Source organism: Vicugna pacos, chromosome 3, assembly GCF_048564905.1.
Source record: "Vicugna pacos chromosome 3, VicPac4, whole genome shotgun sequence".
Taxonomy (NCBI): domain Eukaryota; kingdom Metazoa; phylum Chordata; class Mammalia; order Artiodactyla; family Camelidae; genus Vicugna; species Vicugna pacos.
In genome coordinates this window covers 35518537-35537876 of record NC_132989.1, presented here as the reverse complement: position 1 = coordinate 35537876, position 19340 = coordinate 35518537, and the positions used below count along the sequence as shown (strand labels likewise).

Here is a 19340-nt window from a genome sequence, read left to right as displayed (position 1 = left end):
ACCTCATATGTTGTGGTTTTGAGGTGATGTGGAAATAGAATTGTATTTACCATTCACATTAGAAACAATTTGAGGATGATTTTGCTCCCTCTCTCCAGGGAAGGTGGTCTTCAGGGTTACAGAGCCAGGTAACTGTCTTCTTGTCCATCCCTGCCCATCACCACCTCCTAGTGAAACCATAATGGAGGTTTTTTTCATGCTGTGTTCAGAGATTTGTGGAAGGTCTGTCCCTCGAAAACCAGCTCTTACTCATTAGTCACCAGACACTACTAAAACACTCCATGTATGTTTAATCTTTGCAACAATTCTCTGAGGCTGGTGCCTTTATCATCGTTCCATTTTACAGATGAGGAGACTGAGGGGTAAAGAAGTCTTACCCAAGCCATTCAGCTGAGAAGTAGTCAAGTCAGAATTCACACTAAGGCAGCCTGAAGGCAGAGCCAGCGCAAGCTCTAAATCCCTGAAAACATTCTATTCATAAATAGCTAACACACAGTGCACTCCCAGGCAACCAGGTCCCCCTCACCCTGCCTCATGTTCTTTACTCTTCTTATGTTCGTTCTTGGAAGTAAACTTAAGGATGTTATCAGCTTGGATTAAAAGTCACATCCTTTTACTCTTTTAAAACCATCTTGATCGTTGTGTAACTTGATACCTTAACAAAGAACTGTTAAAAAAGCAAAACACAAACCCCAGTTATCAAAGTGTGAGTTACTGCTGCATTACCCTCTTAGACTCTCTGGTTCTGCTTAAGAGCTTATCGTTTTCCCCATAGCCCGTTTGGGAAGGAGGCAGTTCGTCTTTTGGCTCTTGAATGCTGCTTGCCTCCGAACTCACTATGGCAAGTCATTTTGTGAAGCTGGGCTGTAGCTCTAGACAAATGACCGTATGAAGTTTTAAATAAACATACAACATTTACGTTATGCTGTTTCTTGAAATGATTTATCGTCATTTTCTTCTTTTAGTCCTGCTCTCTGGACATAAAAGACATGAGCTTTTGCTGTTTATACAAACCAAATCCTCTGTTTGCTCTGATTAAGCATTCATGGGTCTTTAATACAGCACAGGCTTTAGATTTGGGATTATTCCCTTTGGGAGTGGTGGAATTAAATACATTAGCCAGCAGAGATAAGAGAGGGCACCAGAGTTTAATTGCCATTAAAATAGATATGATGGGTAACAAAAATAGAAGGCTGGAAAACAGACTGTAGTCTCCTTTTTTCTGCTCTGGTGGATGAAGCTCTCTGTGTGACTTGCAGCCTCAAACAGTCCCCAAAGTTAATGGCCTGGAAGATAAAGGAGAAAGGTGAAAATTTTGCTAGGGGCAAGTCCAGTCCTGAGTTAAGAAGCTTTCTGCCCAAGAAGACATTACTGAGAAGAGAGGGAACCTCAGCCTTGCCCATTTTGGAGAGGCTTCTGGTCTCCCTGGACTGGGCACAGCTGGCAATCCGTGGAATCAATTATATTACCTAAAACTCTCCTGCCTCTCAGAAGGCATTATAGAAACGTAGAGAGAGAAACCACCTTCTGTGGCCACCACCAGTGACTGGACAGAGATGAGATTCTCTTCGGTAATTCCAATCGGCAGCTTTTTATTTTTCACTCTTTGATAATTGGCTGATCTGTCAGCATTTTCTTTCTTGTTCTGTTCATGGATATTGTAAATGAACCTTGTCATACCCCCTCAGAAGCCGACACTTGCCGTCAGCCACAGTCATGGGGTTAGACAACTTGTCCAGTTAACTCATATGGCACAGATAGGATGGAAGTGTTTTCTTAAATATCATGATGTGAGTCATACATATTTTCACTTTAATTTAAAAATCTTTAACTTTTCTGGTTTATAAGTTTAAAAACCAGGCTGAAAGTGTTCCTTTCAGCACTGCATGTACTAAAATTGGAAAAACCATTTGGGGGGAAAACAAAGCAAAATAATGTCATGCCATTTTGAAAAATACAAACCAAGAGAAATGCCTGAGAAAATAGAAGTTTATCAGGATGCAGAAAATCTGAATTAAAAATATATTGGCTGATTCCGTTTATTTGAAATTTTATTTTATTTTTAAATATATTTTTATTGAAGTACAGTCGGTTTACAATGTTGTGTCAATTTCTGGTGTACAGCACAGTACTTCAGTCGTATAGGAACATACCTATATTCCTTTTCATATTCTTTTTCACCATAAGTTACTACAAGATATTGAATATGGTTCCCTGTACTATACAGTATACACTTGTTGTTTATCGGATTTTGTGAGAATCCTCCTATATTTTGAAGTGAGAGACACTTTGCCAGAGTTCAGTAGGTGTTCTGTGTGATTCAATGGGTTTGTAGATGTAATTCTTGGTGTATTTGTGGTAGGTGGCGAGCTGTGAGTCTCTCTACTCTGCCGTCTTGGCTCTGCTCTCTAACTGAAATTTTAGAAATGACAAAACTAACCTCCAGTGACAGAAAACAGATCAGAGATTGCCTGAGGCCAGGGGTGCAGGTAGAGGAACCACGGACAGGAAGGAGCCAGGGGAGCTTGGTCGGGTATTGGAAATGCCCTGCATCTTCACTGCAGTAGTTGTACAGATTAAATGCCTAGAACTATACACTTAAAGTGAGTGCACTTCATTGTATGTAAATTACACCTCAATAAAGTTGATTTAAATACTGTACACTGGCATAAGTTACTGAGAAGCCATGGGAAACCTTCCTAAATCATCTTTTATTTTAATATAAAAGAAAATAGTTGAGCTAATGCTCTAGGAGTCATTAATGGTAGAACAGACTCCCCCCACCCCCAAACAAAAATAATATATCCATCAGCTTTAAGTACTGTAGCGGACAGGCTGAGTTGTTATTGCCAACTGCTATCTGAGAAGTTTCGGGCTGGCTTGCCGGAGGGCAGGCCGCCTGCTCTCCCACAAGCGGCTCAGTTTTCCTTGCCTTATATACACATGGTGCTGTATTTCAGGGAAGGGGTCGCAAGATACCCCAACGACTTGCAAGATGTGCTTTAATCTGCCACGTGAACGTCGAAATACGTATCTATCAGCTTGGTGCCCAGCGCATCTTGCTTTTTGATTCCACAAGTGGCAGTTCTGGAGTATTAGCTATGCGTTCGCTCACGGAGGCCAGTTGGATGTGGGAGCTGAAGGTGCGAAGTGTAGTCTGCCAGATGGAGAGATGGAGGAAAGGCGGTGATGGGCGGGAGACTGGCCTGTGGCGCTGCGCCCTGCCGGGGATCCCAGGACCCGGCCAGCTCTGGTGGCTGGGCGGGGGCCCAGCCCTCCACCCCCTGCCCCCTCGCCCTGCGCCAGAAACGCTCCGCACCGCAGGGGCTCACTGCCCTTGATGGATGCGGGGAGCTTGGGTTTTGTGATTCAACAGTTGATAGTGAGCATTCCCCCAGAGGAGAGGCAGCCAGAGCCAGGCCATTTCTCTCTCTGTGGTCCCTCAGGCTCTTGGAGTGTTTACACTAAGTTCCAGGCCGGCAAAGAGAATTTACAGCCTTATCACGGAGTTAAAGGCGCTGTCGGCTGGTGGGGAGGAGGTCTCTTGCTTCTTTTCCAAAGGAGACTTTTGGCTTCATGAAGGCGGGTGGTTATTTTATTCTCTCTTTCCTCCTTTGCCTGAAGTTCCTCTTTGAAGATTTTTCTGTCATGCTTATTAGGATAATGAGGATTTACTTTTTACTTCTATTCCAATATTAACGTTAGGAAGTGTATTTCTACAGGAAAGTGTTTAACTAGATTTAATCAATGTAAAGATGGCTACAGGTCAGTATTTCTCTTTTAAAACATTGGCTATTAGCCTGATATAAAAGAATATTTAAAATATATGTGAAGTATAAAGAATAATGATACAATGAATATGTAGTATGGAACACAGCTCTTTCCTTTTAAGATCTTTGAACTCCTCTCTAATCCAGTGTCACCATCTCCTTCCATCTGAATTTTCAATTAGCAGTCCCTTATGATTTTAATATGTAATTTTACTATGTGTTTCTGTCTGTAAAAATACTTTAAGATTTCTTCATGGTTTTGAATCCTATATACATAGGGAATCATTACATATATGTTTATGGCTTCCTTACAGATAATACTGTTTATAAGAGCAGTCATTTGCTGCACGGAGTAGTTTTGTTGCATGGAGCATGGTAGCACTTAGGTTCACTGCTATTTTCATCCATTCTGTTGTTGGTGGACATTTGGGTTATTTCCACTTTCTTCTATTACAAATAGTGCTGTTGTAAATGTTTTATACCCTTTTCCTGGTATTCACTCTAGAATTTCTTTAGGCCTAGAGTGTATAACTGGGAGTGGAATTACTGGGTATGTGCATCTTTATTTACTGATAATGCCAAATCGTTTTCTGTACTGAATATGGATTTACTGTCTCACTAGCATATGTATAGAGAGGAATTGTGCATGCCTTCACCAATGTTTAATAGTATCAGTTTTTTTTTCCAATTTAGTGATAACAAAATGGATCCTTACTGTTATTTGTACTTACATTTCTTCAGTGAGTAATGAGATTGCACATCTTTTCATTGGCCATCTGGATTTCCTCTTCTGTGAAGGGTCTGTTTTCTTTTCCATTGCCTATTTCCGCTTGTTAGTTACGTATTTTGCAAGTATCTTCTCTTGATTTGTGGCATGTCCTTTAACTGTCTTTATGGTAAATTTTGATGAACTGAGGTTCTTAGTTTTAATGAAGTTTAATTTATTACTTTGTCTCTATAGTTCGTGGGGGTTTTGTGTCTTATTTAAGAAACCCATCTGTAATCCTTGGTTATAAAGATAGTCTCCTATGTTGTCTTCTAAGTGTTACAATTTTACCTGCACATTTAAGTTTTAATCCACCTGGAATTGATTTTCATATGTGGCATGAAGTACAGACAGTTTTATTTTTTACAATATGGATATCCAATTGTCCCAGCATCATGTATTGAAAAGTCCCTGAAATACAATACTGTTGTTATAAACTAAGTGTGTGTGTATGTATTTTTTTTCTGGACTCTGTCTCTTTGATCAATTTGTCTATCCCTAAATTGATACTATACTGAATCAGTTATAGTTTCATTGTAAATGGTGATATCGATAAAATTAAGTTCCCCATTGACATCCTGATTTTTGCTATAAATATTAGAATCAGTTTGTCAGTTTCATAGGGAAAAAAACCTTAGGACGATTTTTGTTGGAATTATATTGAATCTAAGTATCAATTTGGAGAACACTGACACCTTAATGATGTTGAACTTTTCAGTCCATGAGCATGGTACATGATTTGAGTCAAGCTGTCTCTAATACATTTCAGAAAACTTTATAATTTTATTCTTAGAAGTTTTACATATCTTGGCTTAAATTAATTCCTGTAATCTTAATATTTTTGATAATGTGTTAATGGTATCTTTTCAAAATGGCATTTCTGTACTTCAGCACTGAATAAATGTAATTGATTTTTATATATTGATTTTGTATCTAGCAACTTGTAGTTCTTCATCTGTAGATTTTCTTTTACACAATGGTTTTATCTGAGAATATAGGTAGTTTTTTGTTACTTTCCAGTACTTTTATTTTGTTGCCTTAACTTCACTGGAGAAAGGTTGAATTTTTAATAACAGGCAACACTTGTTTTACTTCTAACTTTTAAGGGAGTACTCTCCACATTTCACCATTAAATGTGATGTTGCAGTAGATACCCTTTATCAGTATTCAGTCAGTATAGTTCTCTTTCGTTGATAAGAGGTTTTTTCTATGAATGTATATTCAATTTTGTCAAATACTTTTTCATTATTGAGATACGGTTTTTCTGTTACTGTGATGAATGTCTGTAATAGATTTTCTAATGTTAAATTAACCTTCCAGGCTAGGGGAAAACTCTACTTGATTGTGCATGATATAGAACTTGTTTTACATTGTTGGGTTTGGTCTGCTAATATTTTTCTTAGAACTTTTCATCTAATGTTTTAAGTTTTATTTCTTAGAAAATAATTTCACCAGTCTTTATCCAGTCTTAATGATACTGAACCTTAGAAGAGTTACTCAAATTATATTCCACTTTGTAACCTTATAACATATGCTTCCAAATAAAAGTGTTTTATGAGCATCTTGGAAGCATGATATAAGCTTGGTGTTTCACTCCCCAAGTATATTCTGCATCCTTTGACTTTTAAACCTTAAATTCATTATATGAGCAACTTTTCATGCAGTATGAGAAAAAAAAACCCTACATTTCTTAGACTTCCTGAAGATGATATATGGGGATACAATAATTTTCACAGGTTCCTAAGTATTTATAACCATAAAGAAGCTTCCAGATTTTGTATCCACATATATAATAGTTTATTTTTGTGCTTCCAAATAACTGTTCTTACTAGATTGCCATGCTCATTTGGCTTTTCCTCAAAATTGAACCATAAGATTTTTTAGGGCAGACCCTGCAGTCTCTAGTCCTCATCTGTCCTGCTCTAGTACGCATGCTCTGTGCTCTGCCCACAGAGCAGGGTGCACTCCATAAATAGGGACGAAATGTTGTGCTCCTGGATAAAGGTTCGGCTAAAGCCATTGTGTCTCAGGCCTTCATGCCTCTCAACAATCACTTAAGAATTCAAAAATATTTGTCTAGCTTTGCAGTCAGGCTTCCCTAAGGAAGAAAACAACACTGGGATAAAGATGCACATTCTGAGGGAAAAAAGTGAGTAGCAGATCCCTCATGTGAATTCCTAAGATAATCTGTAGTTCAAGACATGGGTTCAATCTGAACTTTCCCACCATGTCTATCTTTCTATATCTTCCAGTTGACTTTTAAGAGGAATCAAACCTTCGGGTTTTTTTGTTTGCTTTTGTTTTTTTAAATTGAAGTATAGTCAGTTACAATGTGTCAATTTCTGATGTACAGCACAGTGTCCCAGTCATGCATATACACACACACACACACACACACACACACACACACACATATTTGTTTTCATATTCTTTTTCATTAAAGGTTATTACAAGATACTGAATATAGTTCTCTGTGCTATCCAGAAGGGATTTGTTTAATCTGTTTTTATATATAGTGGTTAACATTTGCAGATCTCAAACTCCCAGATTTATCCCTTCTCACCCCTTTTCCCCTGGTAACCATAAGATTGTTTACTATGTCTGTGAGTCTGTTTTGTACATAAGTTCATTAGTGTCCCCTTTTCTTTTTTTTTAGATTCCACATGAGTGGTATCATATGGTATTGTTCTTTTTTTCTGGCGTACTTCACTTAGCATGACAATTTGCAAATATTTTCTCCCATTCTGTAGGTTGTTGTTTTCTTTTACTTATGGTTTCCTTTGATGTGCAAAAGCTTGTAAGTTTAATTAGGTCCCATTTGTTTATTTTTGCTTTTATTTCTATTTCCTGGATAGCTGCCCTAGGAGAACATTGCTAATATTTATGTCAGAGAATATTTTGCGTATGTTTTCTAGGAGGTTTATAATGTCTTGTCTTATGTTTAAGTCTTTAAGCCATTTTGAGTTTATTTTTGTGTACAGTGTGAGGGAGTGTTCTAATTTCATTGATTTACATGCTGCTGTCCAGTTTTCCTGACACCACTTGCTGGATTTGCTAGTGTTCCCTTTTAGTCTGGCATCCCTTTTGTGGCAATAGAAATGAGAATGATTGAGGGGAAGGTATAACTCACTGGTAGAGTGCACGCTTAGCATGCATAAGATTCTGGGTTCAATTCCCAATAACTCCATTTAAAAAAAAATTATTTGGGAAAAAAAAAAGAAATGAGAATGATTGAACAGAGCCATTATGTGAAAAACACTTTGAAAAGCAGTGGCATAGCTAAAACAAACAAATATTTTGAAACCTGGATCTACTGACCTTGGGAACCACAAAATCATCCTTTGCCAAGTAATGCCATTGTTCATCTGAGCATCGGTGCCAAAACACTACTCAGTGGGAACCTAATCAACTTGGCTAGTAATGGAACCCATTGCCCCCCATCTGAAGTGCAGTTGTACACATTTAGGTTTGCTGTTACAGGGTGAAAGAGGGGATGGAGGAAAACTCGTGGTTCTGAAGGTATTGCTTCAGGGCTCCATGAGAAGCCCTTGAACTGAACTCAAAGAGCCAGGCTGTATGTTATTGACATAACAACATCAAGGCAGAAAAAAGTGGCAGTAGTAGTAGCGGTGGCGGCAGCAGCAGGAGGAGTAGTAGTAATTAAGGAGAAAAGCCTTTCCCATAAGCCACTCTCCTCAGATCCCCCTGGGTCTTACACCCATGCTCCCGCTATGAGGAAGGCCGAATATCCAACTGTTGAACATTTGGGCCTTTCTGGGGAGATGAGTTCTGCTCACAAGGAAGAGAGCAGGAGTGAAAGGTCACTGGGTAGGCAACACAGTGACTGCCACATCAGGTTAATTTCCACCCTCTAAAACCACCTCAACCAAGGAAAGGTATTTATTGGGTATAATATCATCTAATTAGCACTTTTAAGATAGTTCCTCATCTAGGAGACTTAACTAGCCAGGTGAAGTGGCCTACTATTAAACCAGAAACTGGAGATGAGGATTTATGCCCTAGTTTTTTTAAAGACTATTTTTTAGAGCAGTTTTAGGCTTACAACAAAATTGACAGAGCGGAGGGATGGAGACTTCCCATATACCCCCCGTCTCCAGATACACAGCCTCCCCTATTGTCAACATCACTAGAAAGGTACATTTTTTAAAAATTGGGGATGAACCTACATCAACATATAGTAATCACCTAAGGTCCATAGTTTACCTGAGGGCTTACTCTTGGTGTACGTTCTGTGGATTTGGAGATTACATATACATATACATATACATGTACATGTATGTATATGTACATGTACATGTACAAATATATAATGACACATACCCATCATCGTTATATCATACCAGTACCTCCCGGCTCTAAGAATCCTCTGTTCTGCCTGTTCATCTCTTCTCATCCCACCCCTGGCAACTGCTGATTGTTTTACATTCTCCATAGTTTGGCATTTTGCAGAATATGCATTTCTGTTTATACTTCACTGAAACAGAGACCCAATTACCTGAAACCAAAAAAGGATGTATTTTATATGAACTAATTACTTTTTTCACTGTGTGCTTTTATTACATTTACCGTCATTAGTATATTTTGGTTTTCAGACTAAAAGTTGATACTGTGGCAACAATTCAGGTTAACTCACCTATATCTATAAAACTTCAGAACAAACCATTACGAGAAAACACAGCAAATACAGGGCAGAACAGGGTAAGAAAAGTAAACTCAGAGTCATTTTAAAATTACAGCTGTTCCAAGAGCTGAGGAGGAGAGAGTCATGGTATCATTAAGCATGTTTTAAGAAGAAATTACCCACGTAAGAAGTCAGGGGAGGCTTGCTGGTGTAGAGACAGTTAGGATGCATCTGAAGGCAGAGTGGACATTAACTAGGTAAAATGGGGCCACTGGAGTCTTTTAAACAAAGGAAATGCCTTTTAATGGGAAGGAGAAAGGGGAATTCAAGAAATTTGCTACCAAAAATAAAAGATAGAACAGAAGGTGGGTCTTGATGATTTTGATTCCAGTTTGCAAAGCATTTTCACTTTTGCTCTTGTGTTGAATGCTCACAACCACCTTGGGTGGATTTAGAGAGAAACAGTTTAACCAAGGCCAGGGACAGGAAATAGTCATTCTGGGACCCAAATCCAGGTCTCCTGACTTCATTTCCCACAGTTATTCCACCAAAGCACAATGGCTGGCCAGCCCAAAGGAGGACCAAAGCTGGACATGGGGAGGGCAGTGTGAGCCTGGCAGAAAGGACCAGAGTCTACGTGACTCAAAGGTGTATAGATCAGCAGTAATATTGGTTACACTGGTGCCTGAGGGAATACATTTTATCAGGATGTAAAAAGCAAGTAAAATTCAAAATCAGAGCCAAGTACAATTACTCTGAAATCTGACAAAATTCAAACCTTGCAACACTGATGTTGGTTCAGGGTCCCATAGCTTCAGGAGGGCGTGAAGAACTAGAAAATAAAAACTCAGGAGGGAAAGTCAAACTGGGTTCTTTGAAGAAAAATATCAAAGGTAGCTTATCAAAAACATTCTGTGACAGACAATGACCAGCTAACTCTTTGTCATCTCCCAGGAGGTAGAAAGCAGGGAGGATTTACACCAGCCCTGTAAACTACTCTCCATTTCCTGGCAAGAGAAAGAGACACCCTAGGATCCATACCTAAATGACAAATCTGGAAATTGCTTGTGCTTGGTTCTGGAATTCTAATTCTCTTTCCTAGTCCAGATTTACATGTTTGTTTCACCTAGACCATTCTTAGGGTTATTTTGAAATCTGCCAAGCCTGTGTCCTAATTGTGCTAAGGAAAAGCTAGTCAAGGATTCAAATGAGACAAAAGACACTGTCCAATAACATCTGCAGATAATACATATGGGAGATAATCCATAGGATGGTTGAAATTAGTCCAGCACTTGTTACACTGTCCAAACAGCGTTACTACATTTAGCTGTCCAGCATTCCCAGCAGCTGTCCTCTTTAACAGAGTTACTAAGAAGCAGAAAGCCCATAGTCAGAAATGCCCGCTGAGGTATGGGAGAAGACAAAGCATAAACATGAGACCTTGAGCTCTCCTGCTGCATTATAAACTCCTTGAGGGCAGGCACCCTGTTACAGTCAACTTTATGCAACCGTAGCATCCAGTATAGGGTGTTGGCACATGAAGCATGCTCAGTAAATGTTTGCAACTTATAATTGTTGTGCGTTTCCTCCTCTTCTCTCCCCTACTTATGTTTATTTTCATTGTCATTATTCACTCACTGTTCAAAAAAAAGTCTCTCTCTCTCCTGCTCCGTTTTTTATTGTCTTCAACACATGTTTAATGCCTGACAGTAGACCCAGAGGTACCATTTAACCTTGCCAGTGGCAAGCAGAACTAAGTCAGATAGAAATATTTCTTGACTCTCAGGGTTGTTAAACCCTGGCATAGGTTGATGAGAAAGATTGTAAAATCATTTCTCCAGGGAGTCTTTGAAAACGTACAATATCTAGAGTGACTCAGGGGTAAAGATCTACCCTGGAGATCTAATTTAACATTCTAGAAACTTATATATGTGTACACACACTAGTTTCCCTTATTATAAAAGTTATCCACATTCTTTGCAAAAAATGTGTACGATTTGGGAAGTACAAAAAAGAAAATAATAATCACACCATCTAAAAAGAGTGAGTTAGTATTTTGGTGTATTCCTATTTTTTTTTTTTAATGTATCTGTCCACATAGAGTCAGTCACTCGTTCATTCAGCCAGTTCTCATTAGGAACCTACTAACGTTCTATATAGAAAAGGACAATTAACAATCATCATAATAAAAGGAAAATGAAGTGAAATGGTAGAAGATATTAAGTGTATAAAGAAAAAAATAATGCAGGTTGATTAATGCGGTCTGAGATGCTAGGACAGAGTAGAGGGGGGTTGTAATTTTTTTTTAATAGGGTAGAGAAATAGTTTTATTTCGTCAGTGGAATACTTCTTATTTTTTATGGTGTTTGTCTTTCTCTGACTTAATTCTACTTAGCATAGTGCCCTCAAGGTCCATCTGTGTTGTCCCAAATGGCAAGATTTCATTTTTATTTAAATGACTAAAGAATATTTGTGTGTGTGTGTGTGTGTGTGTCAAAATTTCTTTATCTATTCATCTTGTCAGTGGACACTGAGGTTGCTTCCATATCTTGGCTATTGTAAATAATGCTGCACTGAACATGGGGGTGCATGTATCTTTTCAAGCAAGAGTTTTTGTTTTCTTCAGATAAATACTTGAAAGTAGAATTACTGGATTGTATGATAGTTCTATTTTTAAATCTTCTGAGGACGCTCCATATTTTTTTCCCTAGTGATTGCAGCAGCGTACATTCCCACCAACACAAGGGTTCCCTTTTTCCACATCCTCGCGAACACTTGTAATTTTTTGTCATTTTGAAGATAACCATTCTAATAGATGGGAAACGATACTCACTGTAGTTCTGATTTGTATTTCCCTGATGATTAGTGATGCTGAGCATCTTTCATGCACCTATGGGCCCTCTCTGTCTTTGGAAAAGTCTATTCTGATCCACTGCCCATTTTTCAATTTGAATTGTTTGAGGTTTTATTTTTTGATTTTTGATTTTTCTTTTGAGGTGTATGAGTTCTTTATATACTTTAGATATTAGCCCCTTATCAGATGTGTGATTTGCAGATTTCTACTCCCGTTCTGTAGGCTGTATTTACATGTTGTTGGTAGTTTGCTTTGCTGTGCAGAAGCTGTTTAGATCGATGTCATCCCACTTGTTTGTTTTTACTTTTGTTGCCTTTGCTTTTGGTATCAAATCCAAAAAATCATTGCCAAGACCAATGATAAGTTTACCATCTATGTTTTTCTGTAGGAGTTTTATGGTTGCAGATCTTACATTCAAGTCTTGAATTCATTTTAAGTTTTGTGTATGGTGTAAGAAAATAGTACAGTTCCCTTTTTTTTTTGCATGTGGCTGTCAAATTTTTCCAATACCATTTATTCAAGAGACTGTCCTTTCCACTTGTATATTCTTGACACCTTTGTTGTAAATTCATTGACCATATGTGCATTAGTTTATTTCTGAGCTTTTCTATTCTGTCCCATTGATCTAGTGTTTTTAGGCCAATACCATACTATTTTGATTACCAGAGCCTTGTAATACAGTTTGAAACCAGGGAGTGTAATGCCTCCAGGTTTGTTCTTCTTTCTCAGAATTACTTTGGCTATTCGAGGGTCTTTGTGGTCACATACAAATTTTAGGGATGTTTGTTTTATTTCTGTGAAAAATGCCATGGGTATTTTGACAGGGATTGCATTGAATCTGTAGATTGCTTTATATAGTATGGATATTTTACAATATTGACTCTTCCAATCCATGAGCATGGAATATCTTTCCATTTATTTGTGTATTCTTTGATTTCTTTCATCAATGTCTTACATTTTTTTGGTAGCTCACAGAGAAAAAAATGTGACAATGATTATATATATGTTCATGTATAACTGAAAAATTGTGCTCTACACTGGAATTTGACACAACATTTTAAAATGATTATAACTCAATAAAAAATGTTAAAAAAAAGTCTTATATTTTTAGTGTATAAGCCTTTCACTTCCTTGGTTAAATTTGATAGGTATTTTATTATTTTTGATATACTTTACATGGAATTATTTTCTTAATTCCTCTTTCTGATGGTTCATTATAGTTCTAGAAATGTGACAGATTTCTGTATATTGATTTTGTATTCTGCAACTTTACTGAATTTGTTGATTAGTCCTAACGGTCTTTTGATGGAATCTTTACAGTGTTTCTATGTATAATATTATATCATCTGCAAATAGTGGCAGTTTTATTTTTTCCTATCTGATTTAGATGATTTTGTTTCTTTTTCTTCCATAATTACTCTGGCTGTGACTTCCAATACTATGTTGAATGAAAATGGTTAGAGTGGGTATCCTTGTCTTGTTCCTGATCTTAGAGGAAAAGCTTTTAGCTTTTACCATTAAGTATGGTGTTAGCTGCAGGCTTGTCATAGACGGCCTTTATTATATTGAGGTAATTTCCCTCTATACCCGCTTTGAGAGTTTTTAGTCATAAATGGATAATGAATTTCGTCAAATGCTTTTTCTGCATATATTCAGGTGATGATACGATTTTTAGCCTTCATTTTGTTAATGTGTATCACACTGGTCATTATGCAGATGTTGCAACATCCTTGCATCCCTGGAATAAATTCTAGTTGACCATGCTGTGTGATCCTTTTGGTGTATTGTTGAATTCAATTTGCTAACATTTTGTTGAGAATTTTGCTATACTTATCAGGGATATTGACCTAAATTTTTCTTTTCTTGTGACATCCTTGTCTGGTTTTAGTGTCAGGATAATACTGACCTCGTAAAAGGAGTTTGAAAGTGTGTTCTTTTTGGATAAATTTGAGGATTGATATTAATTCTTCTTTGAATGTTTGGTGGCATTCACCAGGCAAACCATTAAGTCCTGGACTTTTGTTTGTTGTGAGTTTTTGATTACTGAGTCAATCTTATTAGTATTAATCAGTCTGTGTAGATTTTCTTTTTTTTCATGATTTACTCTTGGTGTGTTTGTAGAAATGTATCCATTTCTCCTAGGGTCAGGGGAGGCCTTATTGAAAGGTGATATTGGAAAATTGATGTTAATTGGGATGATTTCAAACAGCCTGCTCTACAATTTGATTTAATCATAACATTATTCTTTAAAATGTGATTTTTTAATGGATGCACATCATTCTATCTTATGAGTGAGCATAATTGTTTTAACTCCATGGTTGGACCTTTGTATCAAGTCCACTAATTTTTTTCTGTGGTACATTCATAAATGTAACATTTATGACTTCTCTGTTTAATTATTGGAATTAAGAGGATAAAGGTAAGATTTAGCTCAGAAAAGAGACCCAGCACTAAGAATGTTAACTTTGTGTTAAATATGTTGAAATAGTTTTCTTAGTTGTCATTTACTTCTGAACTATTTATGATGTATTTTTAAAATATCATTTGTGATTTCAGTTAATATATATTCATTGTTAAAATTTTGGAAAACATAGAAAAGCAAAAGAAAACTCAAAATACCCATAATCACGTCTTCCAGAGTTAACCATACTTTGTGAAAATACACACTTACATAAAATTTGTACCATATTAAACACACTGTGTTAAAACATTATGTTCACTTAATTAAATGTGAACATTTTCTAAGTATTAAGTATTATAAGTATATTTTAAGTATACCATTCTAAAGTATTCTTTTACAATGTAATTTTTAATAAATGCATACTCTTCATTTTTTAGCTGTTCCATAAACTATCCCCATTTTATTTGCTTAATTTATCACAATTATAAAATCTTTTCACATACATCCTTGCTGACAACTCTTTATTATTTCCTTCTATAATAAAGGCATAAGTCTGTCATATATATTGCACATATTTTTCCTAATTTGTTGTTTTCCTTTTAGTTTTATTTATGTTGTCTTTTCGACTGAAAGAAATTAAATCTATCAATCCTTTCCATAAGGGATTCTTCCTTTGCCTTATGTTTTAAAAATCCTTTAGCACCCTGAGGTTTTTTTTTAAACACTTTTCCCTGGTGGGATTTATTTTGGCCTATGATATGACATTTAGTGAACCAACCTTATTTCTTTTGGAATAGTTATGGCTTGGTTAACCTTTAATAGGCCTTTCTTTTCTTTATTATTGTGTCAGTCAGAACTGTGTTCTGAATACCCCTTCAAACCATTTGTAAGATCAAAGGAGGTGCTTCTATAAGTATGCACATACTTTAGAATAGGAAAAAGATGGATTGAAAAGGGGAAAGAATTGTTTTAAAGAGAACAAATAAGTAAAAAGAATTTTAAATTTTCAATGAGACATGCTAGGAAATAATGCATAATTCCAGAAAAAAGTCTTTTAATTTAACCGTGAACTTCAAAACACATTTTTATATCTCCTTAGGAGTAGATTCACAAGCTGGAAAGTTGGTTTTCTCATTAGGACTTACGTAATGTATCAGTAAATACTCTCTCGTTGCTCTGAGAATATGATAATAAGAGCTGTCATATAGTCGGAACTTAGTGTATGCTATTTATTTAATCCTCCAAATACTCTAGAAAGGAGGTACTGTTACGATGAGGAAACAAAAGCTGAGTAGAGTAGAAGAAAAATTACATAATCATGCAGCTAGCTGACTGTGTAGAGAGGTATCCTCAACTATTTCTTAGCAAAATTTACTCAGTGCAATAGTAAATATAAAACTGTAAGGGGAAGCCCTAATTGGATACACCATATGGGGTCCCCAGCTTCCCTTCTGCAAGATGTCATAAGCTAGTTTAAGTCACCCCTGACTGGTAAACTACTACATTTGATAATGATTTATATTTTATAAAGCACATTTACCTAAGAGAGGTGATGCTTACAGCATAAATCTTTGAGTTACCATTTGGACAGCTCAGAAAGTAGAGGTGCTAAGAGGTTAGGGAGCAGAGCTGGGATTTAAAACCAGGACTCCTATCGCTGCTATCAGTGCTTCCCATGACCTCCACACTGCAAGTTTAGGAGGTTTCTCTTCGGGAATTTTTTTGATCCAAACCTCAAAGTGTTAGGACTTGTTGTTGTTGTTGCTGTTATTATCTGACCACCTCTGACATTTTTAGCAATGAATATGCTGTATTTTAAATTCTCATTACTGTAATGATCTAGGCCATCTGATACTTTATTATATATATTGAATAAGAAATATAGGTGTTCTTTTATCTAGTAAATTCTTGAGTGAATAAGTGATACAGTTTGGATTTTCCTGTGTAATATGTCTCCTGAGAAGACATAAAATAAAATTACATGCTGTTAATAAATGTATCATTATGGATATGATACTTTAACACTTCATTATAATTACGTTCTTTTTTGGTAGTGCATACATTTACACAAAAACAGTTTTTCTTTATGTAGAAATATAGAAAATTTTCAATAACTGCATTGAAAACAATGACTTCTGAGCACTTCACAGAAAAGAAGAGTAATTTTTAAATTGAAGTACAGTCAGTTACAATGTGTCAATTTCTGATAAACAGCACAGTCTCCCAGTCATGCATATACATACATATATTCGTTTTCATATTCTTTTTCATTAAAGGTTATTATAAGATATTGAACATAGTTCCCTGTGCTATACAGACGAAACTTTTTAAAAAATCTATTTTTATATATAGTGGCTAACATTTGCAAATCTCGAACTCCCAAATTTATCCCTTCTCATCCCCTTTCTCTGGTAACCATAAGATTGTTTACTATGTCTGCAAGTCTGTTTCTGTTTTGTAGATGAGTTAATAGTGTCCTTTTTCTTTCTTTCTTTCTTTCTTTTTTTTTTAGATTCCACATATGATTGTTACCATATGGTATTTGTCTTTCTCTTTCTGGCTTACTTCGTTTAGAATGACGATCTCTAGGTCCACCATGTTGCTGCAAATGGCAATATTTTATTCTTTTTTATGACTTAGTAGTATTCCATTGTATAAATATACCACAACTAAAAGAAGAGTAATTTTAAAGGAAATAATATAAGGGAATTCTAAGTTTTTCATCTTTTATGGCCTGTTCAAATGCTACCTCTTATATGAACTTCCTGCTCTGAAGTATTTGTATCCTTTAAGTGTCATTACAATAGTTTTTAACATTCAATTCCATTATAGCTCTAATCCCACAGTATACCTTATACAGGTGATTTGTGCACATGACTATTTAGATTGCAAACCCCATGTCTTAGTCTTCTTTCTCTCACAATATCTGCACAATTGCCTGGTTTAAAAAATGTTAAATTGAATAACAGTTAATCAAAGTTTAAATAATGAAGAATATATATAAGCATAATCTTAGGACTTTTGCTAGTTATATAATTAATATGAGGCATGCCTAACAGGAATGCAAGGCTATCTTAAAGCTGGTTCTAAAATAGAATGGACAACCTAAATATTTTTAAATATCACTAAGAACAGAATATTAAATCTGTTATGGTAGAAACAGGATGTATGTTATAACTTTTGATTATATGAAATTTCTGTAGACAAATTAGTATATACTCCCAGGTGATATTTTAAGATTTTAAAACGTTGAAACCAAGGTCAATAACTTTATTTACAAAAATCCATTGTAGGGGGAGCAGTAAAAGTGTAAAGTTGATGTAAAATTGTTACCAGTTTAAAATAGGATGTTATACTTTTAAGATATTTTACATAAGCTTCATAACCACAAGGAGAAAGCCTGTAGTGATGATGCAAAAGAAAGTGGTAGAGAAGTCAAAGCACACTGATACCAAAAGACATCAAAACATGATAAAAGTAGGATAAGAAGCAAGGAACAATGGAGCTACAAAACAGCCAGAAAAACAAATAACAAAATGGTGATAGTAAGTCCTTACCTATCAATAATTACTGTAAATGTAAATGGAGTATGGATAGAATTATCCAATCAAAAGACTTAGAATGGCTGAAAGAATAAAAACAAGATACAATGATATGCTGCCTATAAGAGACTCACTTTAGCCTTTGAGACACAGATAGACTAAGAGTGAAGGGATGGAAAAAGTCATTTCAAGCAAATGATAACCAAAAATTTAAAAAAGGCATGGGTAGCTTTCTTATATCATACCAAATAGACTTTAAACTATAAATGGTAAAAACAGACAAAGAAGGTCATTACACAATGATAAAATGGTCAATCCATCAAGGTGATGTAAATATTTGTGTGCCCAGCATCCGAGCTCCTAAATAAATTAAACAAACTAACAGAGCTAAAAGGAGAAATAAACAGTAATACTTGGGAACTTAAATACCCCACTCTCAACAATGGAAAAATCAGAGAATCAATTTAAAAAAACAGATTTGAACAAGAGTATAGACTAAATATATCTAATAGACATATACAGAACAATAGCAAAATGTCCTTCCTCTCAAGTGGAGCATGGTCTAGGACACACCAAATGTTAGGCCACAAAACAAGTCCTAGCAAATTCAGGAAAATTGAAATCATACCAAAAATCTTCTTTGACCACAATGGCATGAAACTAGAAATTAATAACAAGAGGAAAATTGGAAAGTTCACAAACACATGAAAATTAAACAACACTCATTGAACTATGGGCAGAGGCTCTAAATAGATAATTTTCCAAAGAAGGTACAAGAAAGGCTAACAGGTACATGAAAAGATGCTCAACAATGTAGTTATTAGGGGAATGCAAATTTAAGCTTCAGTGAGATACCACCTCATGCCTGTTAGAAAGACCGTCACCAAAAAGATAAGAGCTAACAAATGCTGGTATGGAAATGGAGAAATAAGACTGCTGTGTACTACTGGTGGGATTGTAAATTGTAAAGCCACTATGGAAAGCAATTTGGAGGTTCTTCAAAATATTGAAAATAGAATTATCGTAAGATTTAGCAATTCCACCTCTGGGAAAGTATCCAAAGAAAATGAAACACTAACTCAAAAATATATCTACACCACTCTTTTCATAGCTTTATTTACAAGAGCCAAGATAGAGAAACAACCTGAGTGTCCATCAAATGGGTGAATGGATAAAGAAGTTGTGACAGATGGGGACACACACACACACACACACACACACGTAATTATTCAGCCATAAAAAAATGAGGAAGTGCTACCATTTATAACAACACGGTTGGGCCTTGAAGGCATTATGCTAAGTGGGACAAATCACTTAGAATACTGTATGATCTCACTTACATGTGGAATCTTAAAAAGCAAAAAC

The 19340-nt window shown here is 36.0% G+C and overlaps 1 protein-coding gene across 1 annotated transcript in view; it reads right to left on the bottom strand.

Moving 5' to 3' along the window:
* Positions 1-1129: 1129 nt before the first annotated feature.
* The window catches only part of CEP120 (centrosomal protein 120), a 124969-nt gene continuing 106758 nt past the window's right edge, over positions 1130-19340 (bottom strand). The window contains exon 21 of the mRNA XM_072957701.1: positions 1130-1286. Coding sequence (XP_072813802.1) covers positions 1279-1286 — 8 coding nt within the window. The 3' untranslated portion in view covers positions 1130-1278. The remainder of the gene's footprint in view (positions 1287-19340) is intronic.